Below are 17652 nucleotides of genomic sequence, written 5' to 3'. Positions count from 1 at the left end.
CCTAAGCTCATCAACAGAGGCCTGTGTCTAAGAGCTATGTTCATAGAGGAGTGACTGTGCCTATAATGAGGGCAGAGGCATGCTCAGGGAAGGCTCTGGCCTCACTAGGGGCATCTGAAGCTGTGGTAGCGTTAAAACCCTCAGTGCCTGGTATCTACCACGTTCCCATAGCTGCCTTCTGCTTTATGCTCTGTGTGTCAGGCTGGTGTGGACAGAGTGTCAGTCATGTCTAAGCCAGCTTTTTACCTGTCTGGTGGCTCTATTTCAAATGGAGAAGTGGGTGTTCTGACATGCACAGTGCCCTCAGATTACTCTGTCACCAGCATGAGGTAAATATATGAAGGTGGTGATCACATATGTTCTCTGCATGGCCACATGTGGGGAAGGGGTGGGCTGATCATTACAGGTCCTGGTTAAAGCACCATTACCCTGTCTTCCACATGGCTCTGTCAACCACAGGATCCAAGTGTCCATTATAGGAGGTGACAAAATTTCTGACAAATGCAGCAATCCCTGTGAGGGCTTTATGCATTCTTGAATAGTCCTCCCATTTCCTTCTGGAATCTTCCTTGCAGATCCAGATAGGAGAAGCATTCCAACACATGGACTTGACTTTCTAACTCCCTACTCTGAAGCAGCCCACAATCTCCCTGCCCATGGTCAAGAACAAGAGGGACAAGGAAATATGGTTGAAGAGGCTTTCTTCTTTCTAGTTTGTCTGGTTCCTTCAAATACTTTCCTGATTCAGTGATTCTATGAACACTATTACTTATTTTTAATCAAACTCAGCTGAAACCTATTCAGCTCATGCTGTGTAAATCTCTAAGGCCCTAAGTGTGATGGGGGAGCTGAGCCCACATATATCTCAGAGTTTCCTCGACAGGTCAGTCAGCACTAAGTGACAGTGGCCTGGTGCGCCTACAGACAATATAGCCACACAACCCAATCTGACTTTAACCCTTTCATTCCCTGCACTAATCAATGCAGCCACTTGGGATCTCAAACTCTGAAGCACACCACAACTTTTTAGGAAGACAGACTTCCAGACACGTGAAGAGAGCTATCATGGCAAATTAATTCAATCTGACTAATTAGAGAGCAGGAAGTCCTTTCAATTACTGTATGTGCTGTCTGAGAGACACACTTGAACACGGGTGCGGGTTTCATTAATTGTAGTTCATTATTTCCCAGATTCGTTACTAAATGTGCCTGGGAAGGTCAAAGACAGCAATCTTGTCAGCTGCCACCTCTTTCTATGCAGTATCTTTGCATTTCTGGAACTCAGACAGAAACTGATTACAACCAGAACTGCTCGCCATGAAAATGAGAAGCCCAACTCTTTATGAATACACTCGCACAAAGAAGACTACACACAACTTATGTTATGAGAATCTTGTTTGTAAAACAGGAACTAGGGACTTCCATCACAAAAGAAAAGAACTGCAAAGCCAGGAACCAGAAGCCTCTGGGCCATTCTGTGACTCAGAAGTGCCGACCAAACTTCTTCCTACCAGTGCCCATGCCCTGCCCTGCCCTGCCCTGCCCTGCCCCTGCATAAGGGACAGAATAAAATGCTTCTGCCTGAAAACACCAAGGCCACCGATGAGAGGGCTCTTGGCAATGTTCATTCTCTCACAACAAACCTGCATTCTCTCCCAACTGATCTGTCCTGCCAGGGGAATGATGGGAATGTGAGGAGACTCTGGGCCTCACATGGGTTAGCATCCCCTCTTGGAAACACCTTGTTTTCAAACCCAGGGATGGCCAGCACCTGGGTTGTGGTAGAGAGCAGCAGCCTATGGTTACTGGGCTCTCACAGCTGTCTCTATGCTCTGCTAATTCCAATCCCAGTTCACTGTAGCAGCACTTCAGAGAACCACCTTGTCGTTCTTCTCCTGAGGTATGGGCACCAGGATACCAAGAGTCAGACAACCCACTCCTCAATCCTTCCTCGTAGAGCATTTCATTTTTCTCTGAAATAATGCCACCCTTTCAGTGATGCAACTGTCTCAAAGGAAGTGTTATCTTCCAAACTAAACTGTGATCATCATGAAGGAAGTTGTTCAATTCCTCTCCTCTTAAGAGAGAAGTGTGAGTTGGGTTCCAATGACAGACCTGTGTCCCTGAACATGGTATACAGGCTTGAATCGGGATCTCTATTTCTCTTCAGATTACAAGCCTGAAGTAACTAAGTAGTGTTGCTCTCTATCTGCTGTCTCTAAGTCCCAGCAACATTAACACTGGACCATGCTTCCTGTCCTCAGAGCTGGGATAGGTCCTCTTCGGCATGTTCAGTCATGGACTTTTTCTAGGTTGCATCTTGGGTCAGGGTCTAAACCTCTCAACATCAGTTTGTTGCTTACTTAAGTACAGCACATAAAACCTCAGGGCTCACACCTAGCTAAACTACTGTTGCCAACATCAGACGCCTAAACAAGAGTAATGGCAGAGCCAGGCAGCAAGCAAGGTCATCAGGCATTGATCATGGAGTTCTTTTTGCCAGATTGGTGACACAGAGCAGGAGACTGGTATGCAGTCCCTTTAGCTTCATGATGCTACCGTGTCCTCCTTAAAAGGGGAGATGGAGTGGCAGCCATGAATGTGGAGATACATTATGCTGGCCAGATGCTTAACAGCCAAAGAGTACCAGGCCTCTATCTTAGGCCTTATACACCCAACACTGTGTTTGTGACTCAAATACTGATACCCTATAACTAAGAACTATGCAGGTGATAGCAAAATTATAAGCTTTAAAAAAACAAACTCAAAAAGAATATGGGAATTTTAAAACAAAATATTTAGAAGTGAACCCTGAAGTTCCCCATTTAAGTGTTTTTTGTGTATTTTTGTAGTTAATACAATAGCAAAGAGAAGGACTACACTGAAAAGGGTGGACACAGAACAAAAAAATCCAACAGAGGTGTCAGGTAGAACTGTGGACTGTTCCTAGTCGGTGGCTGTGCTGGATAGTTTTATATCAACTTGACACACGCGAGAGTTGTCAGAGAGAAAAGAGCCTAAACTGAGAAAATGCTTCCATCAATCTCTCTATACGCAAGCCTACAATGCAGTGGTTCTCAACCTTACTAATGCCATGACCCTTTAATATAGGTCTTCATGTTGTAAGGACCCCAACCATAAAATTTTCGTTGCTACATCATAACTGTAATTCTGCTACTGTTATGAATCATAATGGAAATGTCTGTGTTTTCCTATGGTCTTAGGTGACACCTGAAAAGGGTCAATCTACTCCAAAAGGGTTTCAACCCACAGGGTAAGAAGCACTGAGTCCAGGGCATTTTCTTAGTGATTGATGTGGGAGGGCCCAATCCATTGTGGGTGGTGTCATCCTTGGGCTGATGGTCCTGGGTTCTATGAGGAAGCAAGTTGAGCAAGCCATGTGGAACAAGCCAGTAAGCAGCACCCTCCATGGCCCTGCTCTGCTTGAGTTCCTGCCCTGACTTCCTTCAGTGATAGACTACAAGGCAGAAGTGCACACCGGATAAACCCTTACTCCCTCAGTTTGCTCTTGGTCCTGGTACAGCATTACTAAGCCAAACTAAGACAGTGGTACTCTGGTACAGGTGCATCATTTAAATGAGATAAGTCAGTTCCACTGTTGCCAAGTTCAAGACATTACTAGCCCACCCATTCCCCCATGGGCCCCTACAAGACAAAACAAAGATGAAGGCTTGTGAAAGTATTCCCAACAAGCAGCAGGCAGACTAACCCAGAACTGCTGAGACTGGGTAGGCCTTCAAGAACACGGACCACTTTTGCCCTGGCTTCCACCAGCAGAGGCCAAGGCCACACAAAAAAGATGACCCAGCTTTTGGAGAAACCACAAGGAAGGATTTTTTTTTAAGTCAAAATCCCACCCCCAAGTATACAATCAGAATTCCAAGAGAATGGGGAAGTGGAAAGAGGAACATACAGGAGCCAGGCTCGAAGGCCATTCATCTCCATCTCCCACTGGCACTGAAACCCCACCCAAGCATGCACACCAGGGAGCAGCAGCACAGAGCACATTTCGAGTTGCAAGAAAACTAATGTTGACGCTGTCACTTACAATTAGAATTTCCATCCCACAGACCTTCAGCAGACAGTCAGGGAAAGTAGTAGCTCAGGGGTTGGATGGAGGAGCAGATGAAGGAGTGCATTTTGGGTAACCCAAGGGGGAAATCAGGGTGTCAGGAATTTGTTTTAAGGGCTTGCCCATCCACCTAGGAGAGAAGGTCCACAAACATCTTGACACCTCAAGACCCCACTCAGTTGTGCCTGTCTCACCGCTAACTCACAAACAGTGCTTCCTACACATGTGACAGAGGTCCATACGGGGCCACATCTGCCATCTGTATACAAAGAGACAGTGAGACAACTTTGTGTCTCCAGCTTATGAGGATGATTCAGGGCAAATGAGCCCTGTTCGCTAGAGTTATATTCCAGAGGGAGATGGTCAGCAAACAGAAACATAGAAATTCCCAAGAAAAAGACATGTGTATCTGGTGGGAGGCAGTGTGCTATTTTTATCTGACTCATAGAGAGGGCTGGGGGCACTTAGCTGTGCTTCCACAGAGTGACCTCCATGACAGCATGGCTCTAAACCAAAGCAGGAGAAACAGTGCCTGCAGCACTGGAAGAAGAGGCAGGCACTCAAGCTGAATGGCATGTGCTCGTGTGCTCGTGGGGACCTGGTAGGGAGCATACACAGACTAAAGGAGGCCGCTCACTCCTGGAGGGTGCTATAAGCCTCAGCAAGAATGCAGACCTTGCTTTCATTTCCAGAAGGTTTCCAAACATGGGCTAATGTATATCATATGAACAGCTAAAGAAAGGAATGAAGTGAGCTACCCAGGGGAAGAGCTGGTTAAATGTGGATAAACAGAGAGGGCCAGGAAGGGACCTGGACACCCAGCCTAGGACAGGCCACCAAGAAGGGCATGCTGTTGGTGATACAAGTCTTATGGTTTTATGCAGATAAGGACAGAGCCTGCAACCTTGAAGATATGGAGACACCCGCCCCAGGGAGGTGTTTTCACAAATCACTTCTAATGTTTTAGCTACACCACAAGGCACTGTCACTAAACCCAGTGTTAATTTGTATTTCCATAGATGTCTTGTCACCTGGACACGGCAGGACACCTTTCTGTCCCCATCCGGCTTTGTGTCTACCCGGCTGCTATTCCTCTCCTCACCAAAGCTCAGGGTCTCAGCACATACAGTGAGCACACAGGAACTCTCCTATGCACTCAGGGCTTTGACTTGCTCGCTGAGAACTTGCTCGCCTTCAACCTGACTCCGTTTCCCCTCCATCTAGACAACTGCCTGCAATGAAGAGCAGCCGAGAAACCATGGTCATCAAACTCCGTGTAAGGTCACCATGGTGCTTACAAAAAGCAGAAGATATGGTGGCTGTCATGTGGGCTGTGGGCCACCAGGGCAGACTGGGGAAGGGCAATTTCTTTACATCTACTTTAGTAATTCAGATAGACCTTCACATCATACTTGATGAAACAATGACCAGTTAAAGCAGCATAGCGTGCACAGTGACAAGCCACTGTCAAAGTCTGCCTGAGCCTTCCATTCACAGACACATCTCAATAACTGTCAAATGACCTTTGACCTGCCTAGCTAGGTGTAATTTAAAAATTATCAAAATTGCTGTGTTTCACTGTGCCAACTGCTCTGTGTGCTGATGTGCAAACTGATATCACACTGGACAGGAAGCTCTCTCTACAGACAGGACAGCTTATTGGCCCCAAAACCATCTCTCCTGAAGATGCCTTCACACAAGCCTCCGACAGCTACTGACCTACTTTCCTGACACTGGGACTTTTGAAATGTGGAGGAGCTAATGTGAAGACCCACTCCGCCAGCTGTACCTGCGTGGTTTGTGTTTCTGAATGAGTATAAATAAACCTCACTTAACAATTTCTGTTGAGCTAAAGTCTACACAACTACATACTGCGTCTCCAAGTGTGAACCTTTCACCACCGTATAAAAGAAGCTTCTTGGTTGTTTGGAAAATCCTAGAACATTTTCTCTAATGCTCATTGATAGACAAAGTTTTTAAAACAGAAGGAAGGCAAGTGACTACTTTGAGTCAAAGAACTGATTGTCCACTGAGGAAGGGGGTGGGGTGAAGCATGATGGAAGAGTGTTTGAAAAGTGAACTCAAGAATTAAAAATAGAATTACATTTTCTCCTTGGCAACACAAACAATACTAAGTGCACCCTCATAAATGTGACAACTGTCGTACTAAGTGATAGCACCATGAATCACGTTAGTAGCAGACTTGGCAGTTCTTGTTTTAGAGCAGAAAGGATGGGGTGTCGATATGTGCAAACAGCTCGGCTATCTGAAGAGGGAGGAGCCATTATCACAGGCTCCCCTAGAGTTAGAAGCTGGCTCACATGCCCTCTACCTCCAGTTTCAGAACAGCAACACAGTGCCGGCACGGCGGCATCTCAGGGAAACACTCACTGAGGCTGCCTCACCTGCTGTACAAGAGGAGATGAGTGTCTGCCCCTTCTGTCAGGGAAGAGAGACTTCAGCAGCTTTGGCATCTGTGGCACCAGGGACTTCACTGGGTTCAAGTAAGAGGCTGGGTTCAGTCCTGTCGGGATGAAATGAAAACAGAGGCACATAACTTCTGCTGTGCATTTGCCAAGAGTCGTTTGTAAGCAAACCCAGCAATATAAACTACTACGGACACCCCAAATCATTAGCAGAAAAAGATTATCACAGCTGGCACCTACCAATTTAAACAGCAGTAACTAAAGCAACTATGATGCCCTCATGTGCATGGCTCCTGCCAGTGCCTGTCACTCTTTGTCAATAGCTAAAACAAGGACTAACTTCTTTTCTAGAGGAAGGAGAACTCTGTTTTGTGTGCTTGGGTCTTCGTGCTCACTTGTAGTGTTTTGAAGGTTTGTTTTCAAGACAGGTTCTCACTGCATACACCAAGCTGGTCTTTAACTCATGGGGATCCTCCTGATCTACCTCCCCAGTGCTGGGATGAAAGATATGCACCCCACACCTGGCTATGAATCTTAAAAGAACAGTTAGAGTAAATACTGTGACATTTATAAGAATAAACAATAACCTAGTCAATATTAAAGACTTTTTGAAAATTAAGACTTAGGAAGCAGCCTGATAAGGAACACAAAAGTCATGATTCAAAATCTTCTCCACCAAGAAAATGCCAGCCTCAAACAGCATCATTAGGTAATCCTGTCAAATATTTAAGGAGTATATATTACCAATCATACAGAAACACATGCAAAAAAGAAAGAACCACTTTCCAAAGCACTGTGTGAGGCCAACACAAGCTTGATACCAAAACTTGACAGATGTGAGGGTGTGAAAGCTAAAGGTCTTTGTGGACCACATATGGACAGGAAGTATTAACAAATACGCAGAACATGAATAAGACAAGGGGGTCACGGGTAATCTATCAGAGGAATACAGGGTGGTAAAAACACCCTTCCAACCTGATGCCACCCACCCAACAGGCTAAGAAAAGGTGACATTCTGATGGACAGGAATAGCCTGAGGACCTAGCAGGACATCCTGATTTAACCTTTTCCTGAAAGATACTCAGATTTCATGGCAGTGATTGGCAGATGAAAAAAACTTACCAGGATCAGGAGACTGGTTATTTTGGGGTGAAACAGAGAGAGCTGGAGGACCTGAAGCTATTCCTCTGGAAACTAGTGTTTGAGACACATCCTGCTGACTTTCCCACCGACCCTATTAAGCATAGGGATAAAAGCAAGTCATTTTGTTTCAAATTAAGAAGTTTATTTTTTAAAAAATTATACAATACTCCAGAAAAGGCCTACTAGCATTGCTACAGCGGCTATTCTCTGCGATGGAAGTCTGACTGCATCACTCTTCCTCGTGCTTGCCACGTGCTTACGGGGCTGTGTCCCCTCACAGATGAGTATTTACTGCAGACTCCTCTTCACTTCACAACCTGTGGCTGCCATCAAGTCATCCCAAACTCTACTGCATCTTGCCACCTCCTCAACGCAGGCCTTTAGAAATAAATGCTCCTGTGGCTGCAGATGACACCCTCATACCTGTCTCAACTGGAGCCCATGTATTAGGGGGAGGGGGGTGACGACCAGGCGGCGCTCCTCTTCCCACAGTTCAGAAAGTAGCATGGTGCCAAGCCCCAAGTTGTGAGCAGACCTTAAGCTTCCTTTCATCCTATGATAACTCAGGTCTTTCTCACTGAGGTTTAAGTAACAGTTTTAATATCAGTTTAACTGAGCATTCTACAGTCAAAGGACCCAGGGGTTAACCAGGATTTCTGGGGGCTGCTGAGAAGCAGGGTGGAAATCTGTGTCCTGGGAGGCTCAACAGTGAGGTGACAGCCCCACAGCTTCCTACATGGAGTGAAAATCTATTGCTTTTAGCAGCAACCTAAGAACTGATCATGAGATTCAATAAACTCTAAGTGATCTGAATCATGTTCGCCACTGAGAACTCTCAGCACTTGACGGCATTAAAACAAAACAACACAACACTGATGTTCTCTCTCAGCCCTCAGGAAACAGACTCCAGGCACATGATGGGGCAATACAAAACACAGTTCCAGCGGGGCAACGACACTCCTATGGATAACACACTTGTTTACAGATTTTAGTCTTCTGTTAATTTTTATTCTTAATTTTTTGTGTTCTAACTTAGTTATCCTTCTTGGGATGCTGCCCACTTTGGTGCCTTGGGGTGTCACGGTCAGTGTCTGAACACTAAGGTCAGGAGTTTCAGGAGTCTCAGTGGAAGGAATGTTGAAATGTCTGCTGGTGATGTCAAGTTCATACAAGGTTGCTCTGAAGACATCCTCCTTCAGTACAGAGTACATTTACTCTAATATCTTAGCTTTCTTGTCTGGAGGCTGACACAACCACACTGTGTATCTTAGGAAACTGAGCATCTGCGATGCACTTAGCATCCAAGCTGTGTGACAGAGTTGTCCAGTAACAGCTGAAGGAGGTGTCCCTTCCCTGGGGCACAATCAGGGCTCCCCTGGCACCCAGTGCACAATGTCCCCTGGAGGCTGAACAAGAGCAGTGGGTCTTCCGGCCCCACACCCGGAGACTCTGAGTATAAATAAATGGCAGGTCTGCCTACACGCACTGCAGGCCTGTGAATTAATGGCAGATGGAGAGACTGTCACAGCACCCAGCACAGGTCCCTGTAGTCAGGGCAGACGGAACCTCAGTCACTTGTTCCCAGCCTCACTGCCCTGCTCAGGATCTGAGTACCCTGGCACATTTGGCTCTGCATCCTAGGGACAGACCTGAAGAGGAGCAAGATGGGCCCCCCCACCCCCTCTTCTGCCAGTCCCTAGAGGCACAGGAATCTCCCACCATGTGGTTCTCCTCCCCCTACCAGCTCACCAGAGATGAACGGAGCATCCAGGATAGGTCTGCCCACGATTGTGTGCCCCCCCCCACCCCGTGTTGGGACAGGACAAGTGCTGACTTTGCAATAAACTGGGCCTGCCTAGCTATGCTAGTTTCTCCCTTTACTGAAATGCTGGGGAAGAGAATAGAACCAACAACAAAACAAAGCAGCCACCAGTTAAATGTACTTCAGAGGGAATGAACTTGGGACTGTGGGTAGAGATTTTTGCTCTGGAATTTTCTGAGCTCTCTAAAACAGCTCAGACCTAAAGGAGAAAAGGCATGACACCTCCTTACTTCTGCCATAGCCATGCACACCGGCACCACAGGGTACCTCCTGAAGACTGACTAGTCTAGTCCCAATGTCTGCTCCCACGCTGAGCTTCAGACTCTGCCATGGAGAGACTGGAAAAGACTCTGGGGTCATTTGGATCCACACACAGAGACTATTTGTTCTAAGAAGCAGAACTCAAAAAACAAAATAAACCCTTCCAAGATTTTAAGAGGGGCCCAGACTCAGAAGCACAGCCAATCCAGCAAGTCTAGGAGGTCCTTAGAGACTCTATGTCCACCAGTGGTCTTCCCATCAGCCTCCGCTCTTCTACCAAATATCATTTTTTTGGCTTTCTGTAAAAGACTGACTTTGATCAAGAAAGTGGCAAAAAAGTAAATAAAAAGATGTGCCCGTGTCATTTCCAGCCCACAGGCAGCTCTGATGCAGCTGAAGAGTGACTCATGCTTGGCATCTCTGACCCAAAGCAGAGCTGACAGCAGTTCCAGGAAGCTGTGTGAGCTCCACCCTGCTCCAGACACCAGCTGACCTGAACTTTGTCAAGAGCTTTTGAGGAGGGCTAGGAATACAGCTCAATAGTAGTGCCCTTCCCTGGCACCTATGAGGTCCTCAAAAAGCACCAGACAATGAAACCACTTCAGAGGACAACACTGCTTTACTAATTTACTACAAATGTCATCTTTAAAACGGCTTTAGGAATGACAACAGACTTGACAGCTGTCCTTGTCCTCAATACACTATCAAAGCCAGCAACAAGCTGAAATTAATTCTGCATCGGATAGCCACTAGAAGACAGTATAAAGAATCCGTTTTCATTGCATCTATTAAAAATGTCTCTAAAACAGAGGCAAAACACCCCATAACTGTAAGCAAAAACACCAAGATGAAATCTACTCTCATGAGACCACAACAGGGGAAGAAAGACTAGTGGACTGGCTAGTGGACTCTCTGTGTTCTTTGACAAACCATAGTGCTCTGGCTAGCCTATGATGCCTGAAAGAAAACACTTCACACTCTAGCCTATAGTGCTCATTTACAGCATAACCCTACAATGCTGATCTGTAGCAGAGCTGAGAGCAGCAAATGGATTAAGAGAAAACAAGAGCTGACTCCATGAATGCCTACAAGACAGACACAACTAACATGAGCATTATTTTTGATGATTTCAAAATACATTTTCTAGTAATTTTAGCATCACCAAGTCTGGGTTGAAATCTGTAGGACTAACTCCCTGGACATTAAATACTTCCTTGTAGGGAAATCAAGACGGAGCATTTCTGCCCAAGTGCCTATCTGTGTGCATGTGCATGTGAGTAGTGCTTAAGCACAGCACAGGTATACAACTGGTTTCCTCTGCCCCTGTCAGGGGTACTTGAGTACCTATGTAGAGTCACTGTAGGCACAGCTGTGGTTAAGGGTTTGACAGGTCCTCTGACCTTTTAAACACTGGCCATCTTAAAGAACTCTCCTATAGATGTTCACAACTCGTTTTACACATTTGAAATGATACAGGCAATGTCCTTAGCAGGCTACAGGGTTGAATCCTCTTCCCTGATTCTGAGAGAAATACGATTTTTTTCTCACTAGTGAGAAGATATGACGTGCATTAGTGAGCTGATGATCTCTTACAGTGCATTGCTTTAGGCCCTCCCTGCACAGGAAATGCGGGGCTATCTGGTGGTCTGTACTCCATTCACGTGGTCTGTAATATTCTTGTCCACTGCCATCTGCCTGTCCTACCCACAAGCATCTGTGACAAAGCAGTTCTCCTCCTGGCCCAGGGGCAAAAGCAACAGCCTAAGGTGGTACTCACATGCTGCTTATAGCCAAGAGAGGGAGAGAATGAGGGAGAGGGAGAGAGACAGACACAGACAGACAGACAGACAGACAGATAGACAGACAGACACAGACAGATTGAGAGTAAACTGTACGAAGCCCCAGGCAACAGGCTCAGCTCTCTGTGGTCTAGAGGAAAGACTAAAAGACCAAGTCACCAAGACAGAACCATCACACAAGCCAGATCTGAGCATCTGGAAACAACATCACCATTTTTTCCAAATTAATCATGAACCCCAAGAAATCTAGGACAGAAAAGAGAAGCTGCTAGGACAGTAACAAAAACATTTAATGTTCATTCACCTCAAGCAATACAGCAAACACAGACTGCTAGAGACTCAGTCTGAACTCTCCAATGCTCAGCAGAAATGGCCTGGAAAGGTGCAGCCAACCAGTACTATCCCCAAGCAACCCTACTGGTCCTCAGTCCGAGGTCTAACATGATCTATCTGCCTCCTGCTCTCTGCACACACATGTACATACACCCCCACAGCTTCACCTGCTGCTCCCACGGCCTGCTCCTTTGTAATCTACTCTGTCACAAAGACTGAATGGCACCTACTCCTCTCCTTCCCCATACATTTCTTCCTGCCCAGAGGATCCCAGAATCCATCTCTTTGGTGTAACTGACTTTTCTATTCCTTCCCAAGGACATCTCTTTCCCCTCCATCGTCTTTCCTATCCATATAAGCATTCCCTCTTCACACGGATAGCTGCATACAGCACTCTGGAGTACTCTACACACCACAGCACCCCCCCCACACACACACACACCAAGGCATCAGCATGTATTGACTCAGGATTTCCAAACAAGGCCCCTACTTCCTGGGCTTCACCCTACTCTGCTCTGGACAAGACTGTTCACCCTGTACCTATAATGACACAGGGGCTTCTATCCAAAATGTAAAGTCCAGCTCTTCACTTGCCTATGTGCACATGGGTCACTCCTGGGGTTCCGCACATGGCCACTACCTCACTGCAGCCCTTGCAGGATGTGTGGAGAGCACGTGTATGCCCCTTATTTGTGATTCTTACTCATCTGCCTCAGCCTGGAGTATATGAATGTCCCTTCATCCTCTCTACTGCTGCAAAGGAAGCTTGGTCTCAATTTTACAATAAGGAAAGTATGAGGAGACAGAAAAGCAAAATCTCAGCCACTTCTTACAAGGAACTTGTAACTGAGGGTTTGAGTTAAACGCACCTCCCCCGAACACACAAAGTAGGCTTTTTCTTTCCTATTACATATCTTTCCCTTAATAACTCCTATAATCACACTTAAAAATCATCACACAACCAAGTTCCCAAAAGCTCTGCTTCCTTCCTTTGGAAGAACCTGTCCACGCCCATCCACACCACTCGCTCACTGAGCTCCACTTTGTCTGAGTGTACATGTGCCCTTGTGTGATTTCACCTGTGGGCTTGGTTATGTTTTCAGGCATGGTAACAGTCTGAGTTTAAAATGAGTCTTAGTCATTTTAACTTCCTCTTCATTGTTTCTTATGTTTCCATAAAGAAAATGTCAAACACAAATACAGAATAATTAACAAAACTAGAAATAGTCTCATGAACACCACTCAGCCTTAACAATTATCATCAACCAGCCAAAATACCCGAGTCATTCTGAAGTAGCCACTCACATCACCCTGCCACTATGACCATGCAAACTCCCAATCTACACTAGGGTCATTCTGACAGCAGAGCACTGACACTTAGTCAGGTACCTCAGAGTGACAAAAAAGACTATGAGGAGTAGCGCCCAGATCAGGCAGCTGCAAGAAGTGCTGACCTTTTTAAGTAAACAATAGTGAGTTTCTATTTGCATAAAGCTGTTACTGGGATTTACACATTTTTTCTAACAAACAATAATTATAAATATTTTTATTTCTTTTAAGTTTTCTACATTACCATAGCTTTACTATTATAAATAAAATTTGAGGTTTCTTCTTCATAAGTAAATGGAATATTATAAACAGAAAGATAATTTTTAGCAAGACCAAACATTTCAACTCTAGTAAAAGGGTGTTAGTGGATCTCAACAGCAGGATCAACCAGTGTGGAGCTTTCCCCAATAAACATCACAAAACCAAGGTGTGTACAAAGAGTTCAGACATATGCAAGTACAGAGGTTTGAAAAGAGAAAAGAGGCGAGGAGCTAAGTGTTAACTCACCTTGTTGCTGCTTAGACTGTGGGATGGGCTAAGCTCCTGTCGGCTTCCTGACAACTGGCGAGAGATAAAAGGGATTTATATAAAAGCATGAGAGCATCCAGAAAGAGGCTGCTTTGAAAATCAAATCAAACAGGGCCTGAGGGTCTGTGCCTGTAATCCCAGCATCTGAGAGGCAGAGGCAGGAGGATCACAGTAAGTCTGAGGTTATCCTGCTTCCCAGTCAGAGAGACACAGTGAGACAAAATCATAACCAAACCAACCAACCAACCAAGACCAATGCTTCAGACCAGTGTGTCTCTGGGATGTGAAAACCATTGAGCAGTTACCAGCAATTTCCCATGGGTGGTTTACCTAGGCTCTAGTGTCCTCTATACACTGGGGTGGCACCTCATTGGGCCTGAACAGAACACATTTCACTCCTTTAATGCCTCTGGATCCAGCCATCGCCTGAGCCTTTTGTCTAAGAATAAACTATTTAGATTACTGTGGAGGCTTGTGTGAGAGGAACAGCAAACAGCTTTAGAACTCATGGAATGCAGCCCACCAGTCAGCACAAGCACGATGGGTGTGCCTTGGAGAGGCAGAGCACTGAAGACTATGCGTTCTGAGGACCTTGTGCTGTTGTGGAGTTTGATTCTGCTTGTCGCCATCTCCCCACCCCCACCCCCCAAAGTCATCACTCCTCTCCTAATAGATGAATTGTATGAAGGTTTCCAGTCCCTCCTGGGCAGTGTCGTTAGCACCTACAATAACAGTGATTGGTCTTTTTCCAGTATGGCTGCTGCAGTAGGTTTATGATTGAACCACCACCCCCAGAGAGAACTTAGAGATGGAGATGTTAGTGACGTCCACCACCCCTAGAAAGAATTTGGAGATGTGGACGGTTAGTAAAGTTAGGTTAATATTGTTCGCTAGTGGCTTTGATGCAGAAAATCTTGGAGAACAATTTAAAGTTCAGAAAGTCACACCCTTGATAGTTGAGCCAGGGATTTTTGTGAGGTCAGGGAACAAAAACAATGGCAGCCCAACTAATACTAGATAGCACGCCTTTCTTGCTAAGGCTGGTCTGGTGATCAAGGCAATGATTCCTTTCTTGTACCCATTTTTGCCCTCGGCTTCCTGATATGATTGTTAGCTGGTAGATGTGCACCCTGACGGTTTAAAGTAGCAGTGACCATTTGTTTTTATATAAAAGTTTAGATTTGTGATTCTTTTAAAATGTTTTTATAAGATCTCTTTTTAAGAGAAATAATAAAATGATTGATCCCTTCTCTGTAACTACAAATTGCAGCCTGCCAGTAAGAGAAACTGGGGGAGAAAGCAATATCTTGCTTGCTTGCTTACACTTCGTTAATCTATAACAAGTTGCTTAGATACGACTGCACGTGGGCTCTTGGGAATTATTTGTTTTTTTATCTGTATTACGTGAAACATTTAATCATGTAAAGGCATTAGGGAACATGCAGTTTTTTTACTCATTGTAATCATCCACCTAAAGAAAGACAGAATATAGCTGCATTGTGATTTTACACTGCTTGAGAGATTCTGCTGGGGGATAGAAGTGATGGGAGTTGCTTTGCTTTGCTTTATCCACCAAGTAAGAGAGTGTGAGAGGGTATGTGAGTGTGTGTTGAGTGTCTGAGGGTGTGTATGTGCCTCTGTGTGTGGCATTTTCCCACTTTTTTTTTTCTCCAGCTTCAGAGAATTTTTCCTCTACCCCAGAGAATTAAGTTTTACTCCCTTAGAGAGAAGTCTGCTTAGTAATTAATCACAAACTCCACACCCCTTCTCAGAGGACCTGACCTATGGAAGGTGCCCTAGGCAGATTATAGTACTCAGATACCAAGTCTCTGCATTTGCCAGTCAGTATGCTAATAACTTACTGAAGGGACCTGGAACTGGTGGCATTTCTACATGCCTAACAGTGGCCTTGCACTTAAGGTCTTCGGTGGTCAGACATGCCTCTTCTCCTGCACCTCTGAGCCCACAGGGTCTCCAGTGGGAAACCTTCCCTGCCTGTCACTCACCAACACTTACAGGTTTGAGGCAGCTGCTCTTCCCTACAAAGCTGAGCAACCGAAAACAAAAGCGCACCTACTCTTCATACCCACATCTTTACAGAAATAAGGAACAGATAAAGCCGCTGGCACACTTCTTGGTCAATAATTATCTCCATGTTCAATATGTATATAAACTATACATAGTTTTAATCAACACATCTCAGCCATACATGTAGCCTGTTTTACTCGTTTTATTCTACCCTAAATGGCCTGCAAACATATACCAAACTTCCTAATTTGAAAATAATGAATTAAAGCCCAGAAAATTACTTCCTTGGCCTGGGCAGCAAAGCCTCAGTAGGGGTTTAAGCTCTACTCACATCTGTGACTCCCAACCTGTGCTGAGCAGGTGGTGAAGACAAGTAATGTGTGCCATGACACTCAAGCATCCTGGGTCTAATAGCAGGCACATGGTGGAGGGACATAGATGTGACAAGAGGAGGCAGAAAGGCATCCTGACAAGAAGTCAGAAAGGAGGTGGCAGATAGCGTTCTACGGCAGCAGCAGGAGAGAGAGACTCACTCTGTTCATGCTAGGAGAGCTGATACTCCTCCGGTTCAGCTTCCCTTTTCCTGTCAGCTGCTCCTTCACGGCCACTTCCTGGGAATTGGAAAACAGACCAAGGAGAAGAACATATGAGAGAGATGCACTCCAACACACAGTTCAAGGTTTTCCACATTCTTTAAATACCAGCCATGACTTGACTAAGCAAAATGACCCCACTGCAGGCAGTAGATTTTGTGAGAGTAAACTCTTCAGACCAGACTCCAGAAAGTCAAGTACAGAGGTGAGACGGAGCTCCACCATAGCACTGCTGACCACCGCTAACCTGACGCAGGCGATCTAGGGTCAGGAGGTTTTCCACAGCCAGCACACTCCTCAAGTACTTCTCAATACAGGCCTCGGAGTCAGCAGAAGCTGCGTTTTCCACGTTAGCAGCCATCCTTGCCAGTGCCTCTCGCTCCTCCACTCCCTGGGCATCCTGAAGAACAAAATAATGAACAGCTAAAAAAAAAAGAGACTGAAAAAGAAAAGTGTCACACACAGGCACTGAACTGAAGGATGGATATTAAAATTACATTCAAGGGGCTGGAGAGATGGCTCAGTGATCAAGAGAACCGACTACTCTTCCAGAGGTCCTAAGCTCAAATCCCAGCAACCACATGGTGGCTCACAACCATCTGTAATGAGATCCGATGCCCTCTTCTGGTGTGTCTGACGACAGCTACAGTGTACTTATATATAATAAATAAATAAATCTTTAAAGAAAAAACTACATTGAAGATATAGTCACATACACACACATGCTCACACATGTACATGCTCACACACATTGATACATACACACACATACACAGGACTCTGCATTGACAAAATTCAATGGAACCCCAAGTTCCATTTTAACATCAGCTTTTAGAACTCAAAATGCACTTTCCCCAGAAATCACAACCCATCATTAGATACCAGCTTAACCTGGAAGGCTGGTTAAACTGCAGCTTTCACAAACATTTCAAACACAGTTGTACCCACGTCACAAACATTCACAACTAATTACCACCTGGAAAGGATTCTGTAGGTGATCTGGAAATCCACCTACAGAAACCGTGGAATTACCACCACGACAACAGTTCTGCAAGAAGGTGCTACCCCTGGGACCAATGTAAGCTGGGTCACATCACTAGACAAGAGTGGAGACCTAACATCCCCAATATCCAAGTGAGACGCTGATGCAGTGTGGAGAGGAGAGAGGAAGTGGGCAAGGCCCTAGCTGCTGTTAAGCAGCCTGACACTCAGATTGCTGAGCTCCTAACACTGCCTGAGTCCTCCCTGGGCAGCAGCAGTGGCCAAAGGCTCTGGAAAACAGAGGTGAATCCCCACC

At 45.5% G+C, this 17652-nt stretch overlaps 2 protein-coding genes across 11 annotated transcripts in view; one reads left to right on the top strand and one right to left on the bottom strand.

The window, feature by feature from the left end:
- Hmbox1 (homeobox containing 1) overlaps window positions 1–5933 on the top strand; it is a 153805-nt gene extending 147872 nt beyond the window's left edge. For all 5 annotated transcript variants that reach the window (XM_087585761.1, XM_087585757.1, XM_087585749.1 and 2 more), the window contains exon 11: window positions 5113–5933. The gene's annotated coding sequence lies outside the window, so the exon portion shown is untranslated. The remainder of the gene's footprint in view (window positions 1–5112) is intronic.
- Kif13b (kinesin family member 13B) overlaps window positions 1–17652 on the bottom strand; it is a 157614-nt gene that overhangs the window by 13734 nt on the left and 126228 nt on the right. For 4 of the 6 annotated variants that reach the window (XM_087585728.1, XM_087585729.1, XM_087585727.1 and 1 more), the window contains 5 exons: window positions 16603–16755; window positions 16296–16373; window positions 13714–13767; window positions 7642–7753; window positions 6499–6617 (listed from right to left, as the gene is read on the bottom strand). In XM_087585728.1, the coding sequence (XP_087441854.1) occupies window positions 6499–6617; window positions 7642–7753; window positions 13714–13767; window positions 16296–16373; window positions 16603–16755 (516 nt within the window). Of the gene's footprint in view, window positions 1–4069; window positions 4224–6498; window positions 6618–7641; window positions 7754–13713; window positions 13768–16295; window positions 16374–16602; window positions 16756–17652 lie in introns of those variants that run through there. The other 2 variants (XM_087585730.1, NM_001412035.1) reach the window with 2 other exon arrangements.

This window comes from Rattus norvegicus, chromosome 15 (genome assembly GCF_021556685.1).
Source record: "Rattus norvegicus strain SHRSP/BbbUtx chromosome 15, alternate assembly SHRSP_T2T, whole genome shotgun sequence".
NCBI lineage: Eukaryota > Metazoa > Chordata > Mammalia > Rodentia > Muridae > Rattus > Rattus norvegicus.
Note: the sequence above shows the minus strand (reverse complement) of the source record. Positions and strands in the feature narration are given on the sequence as shown.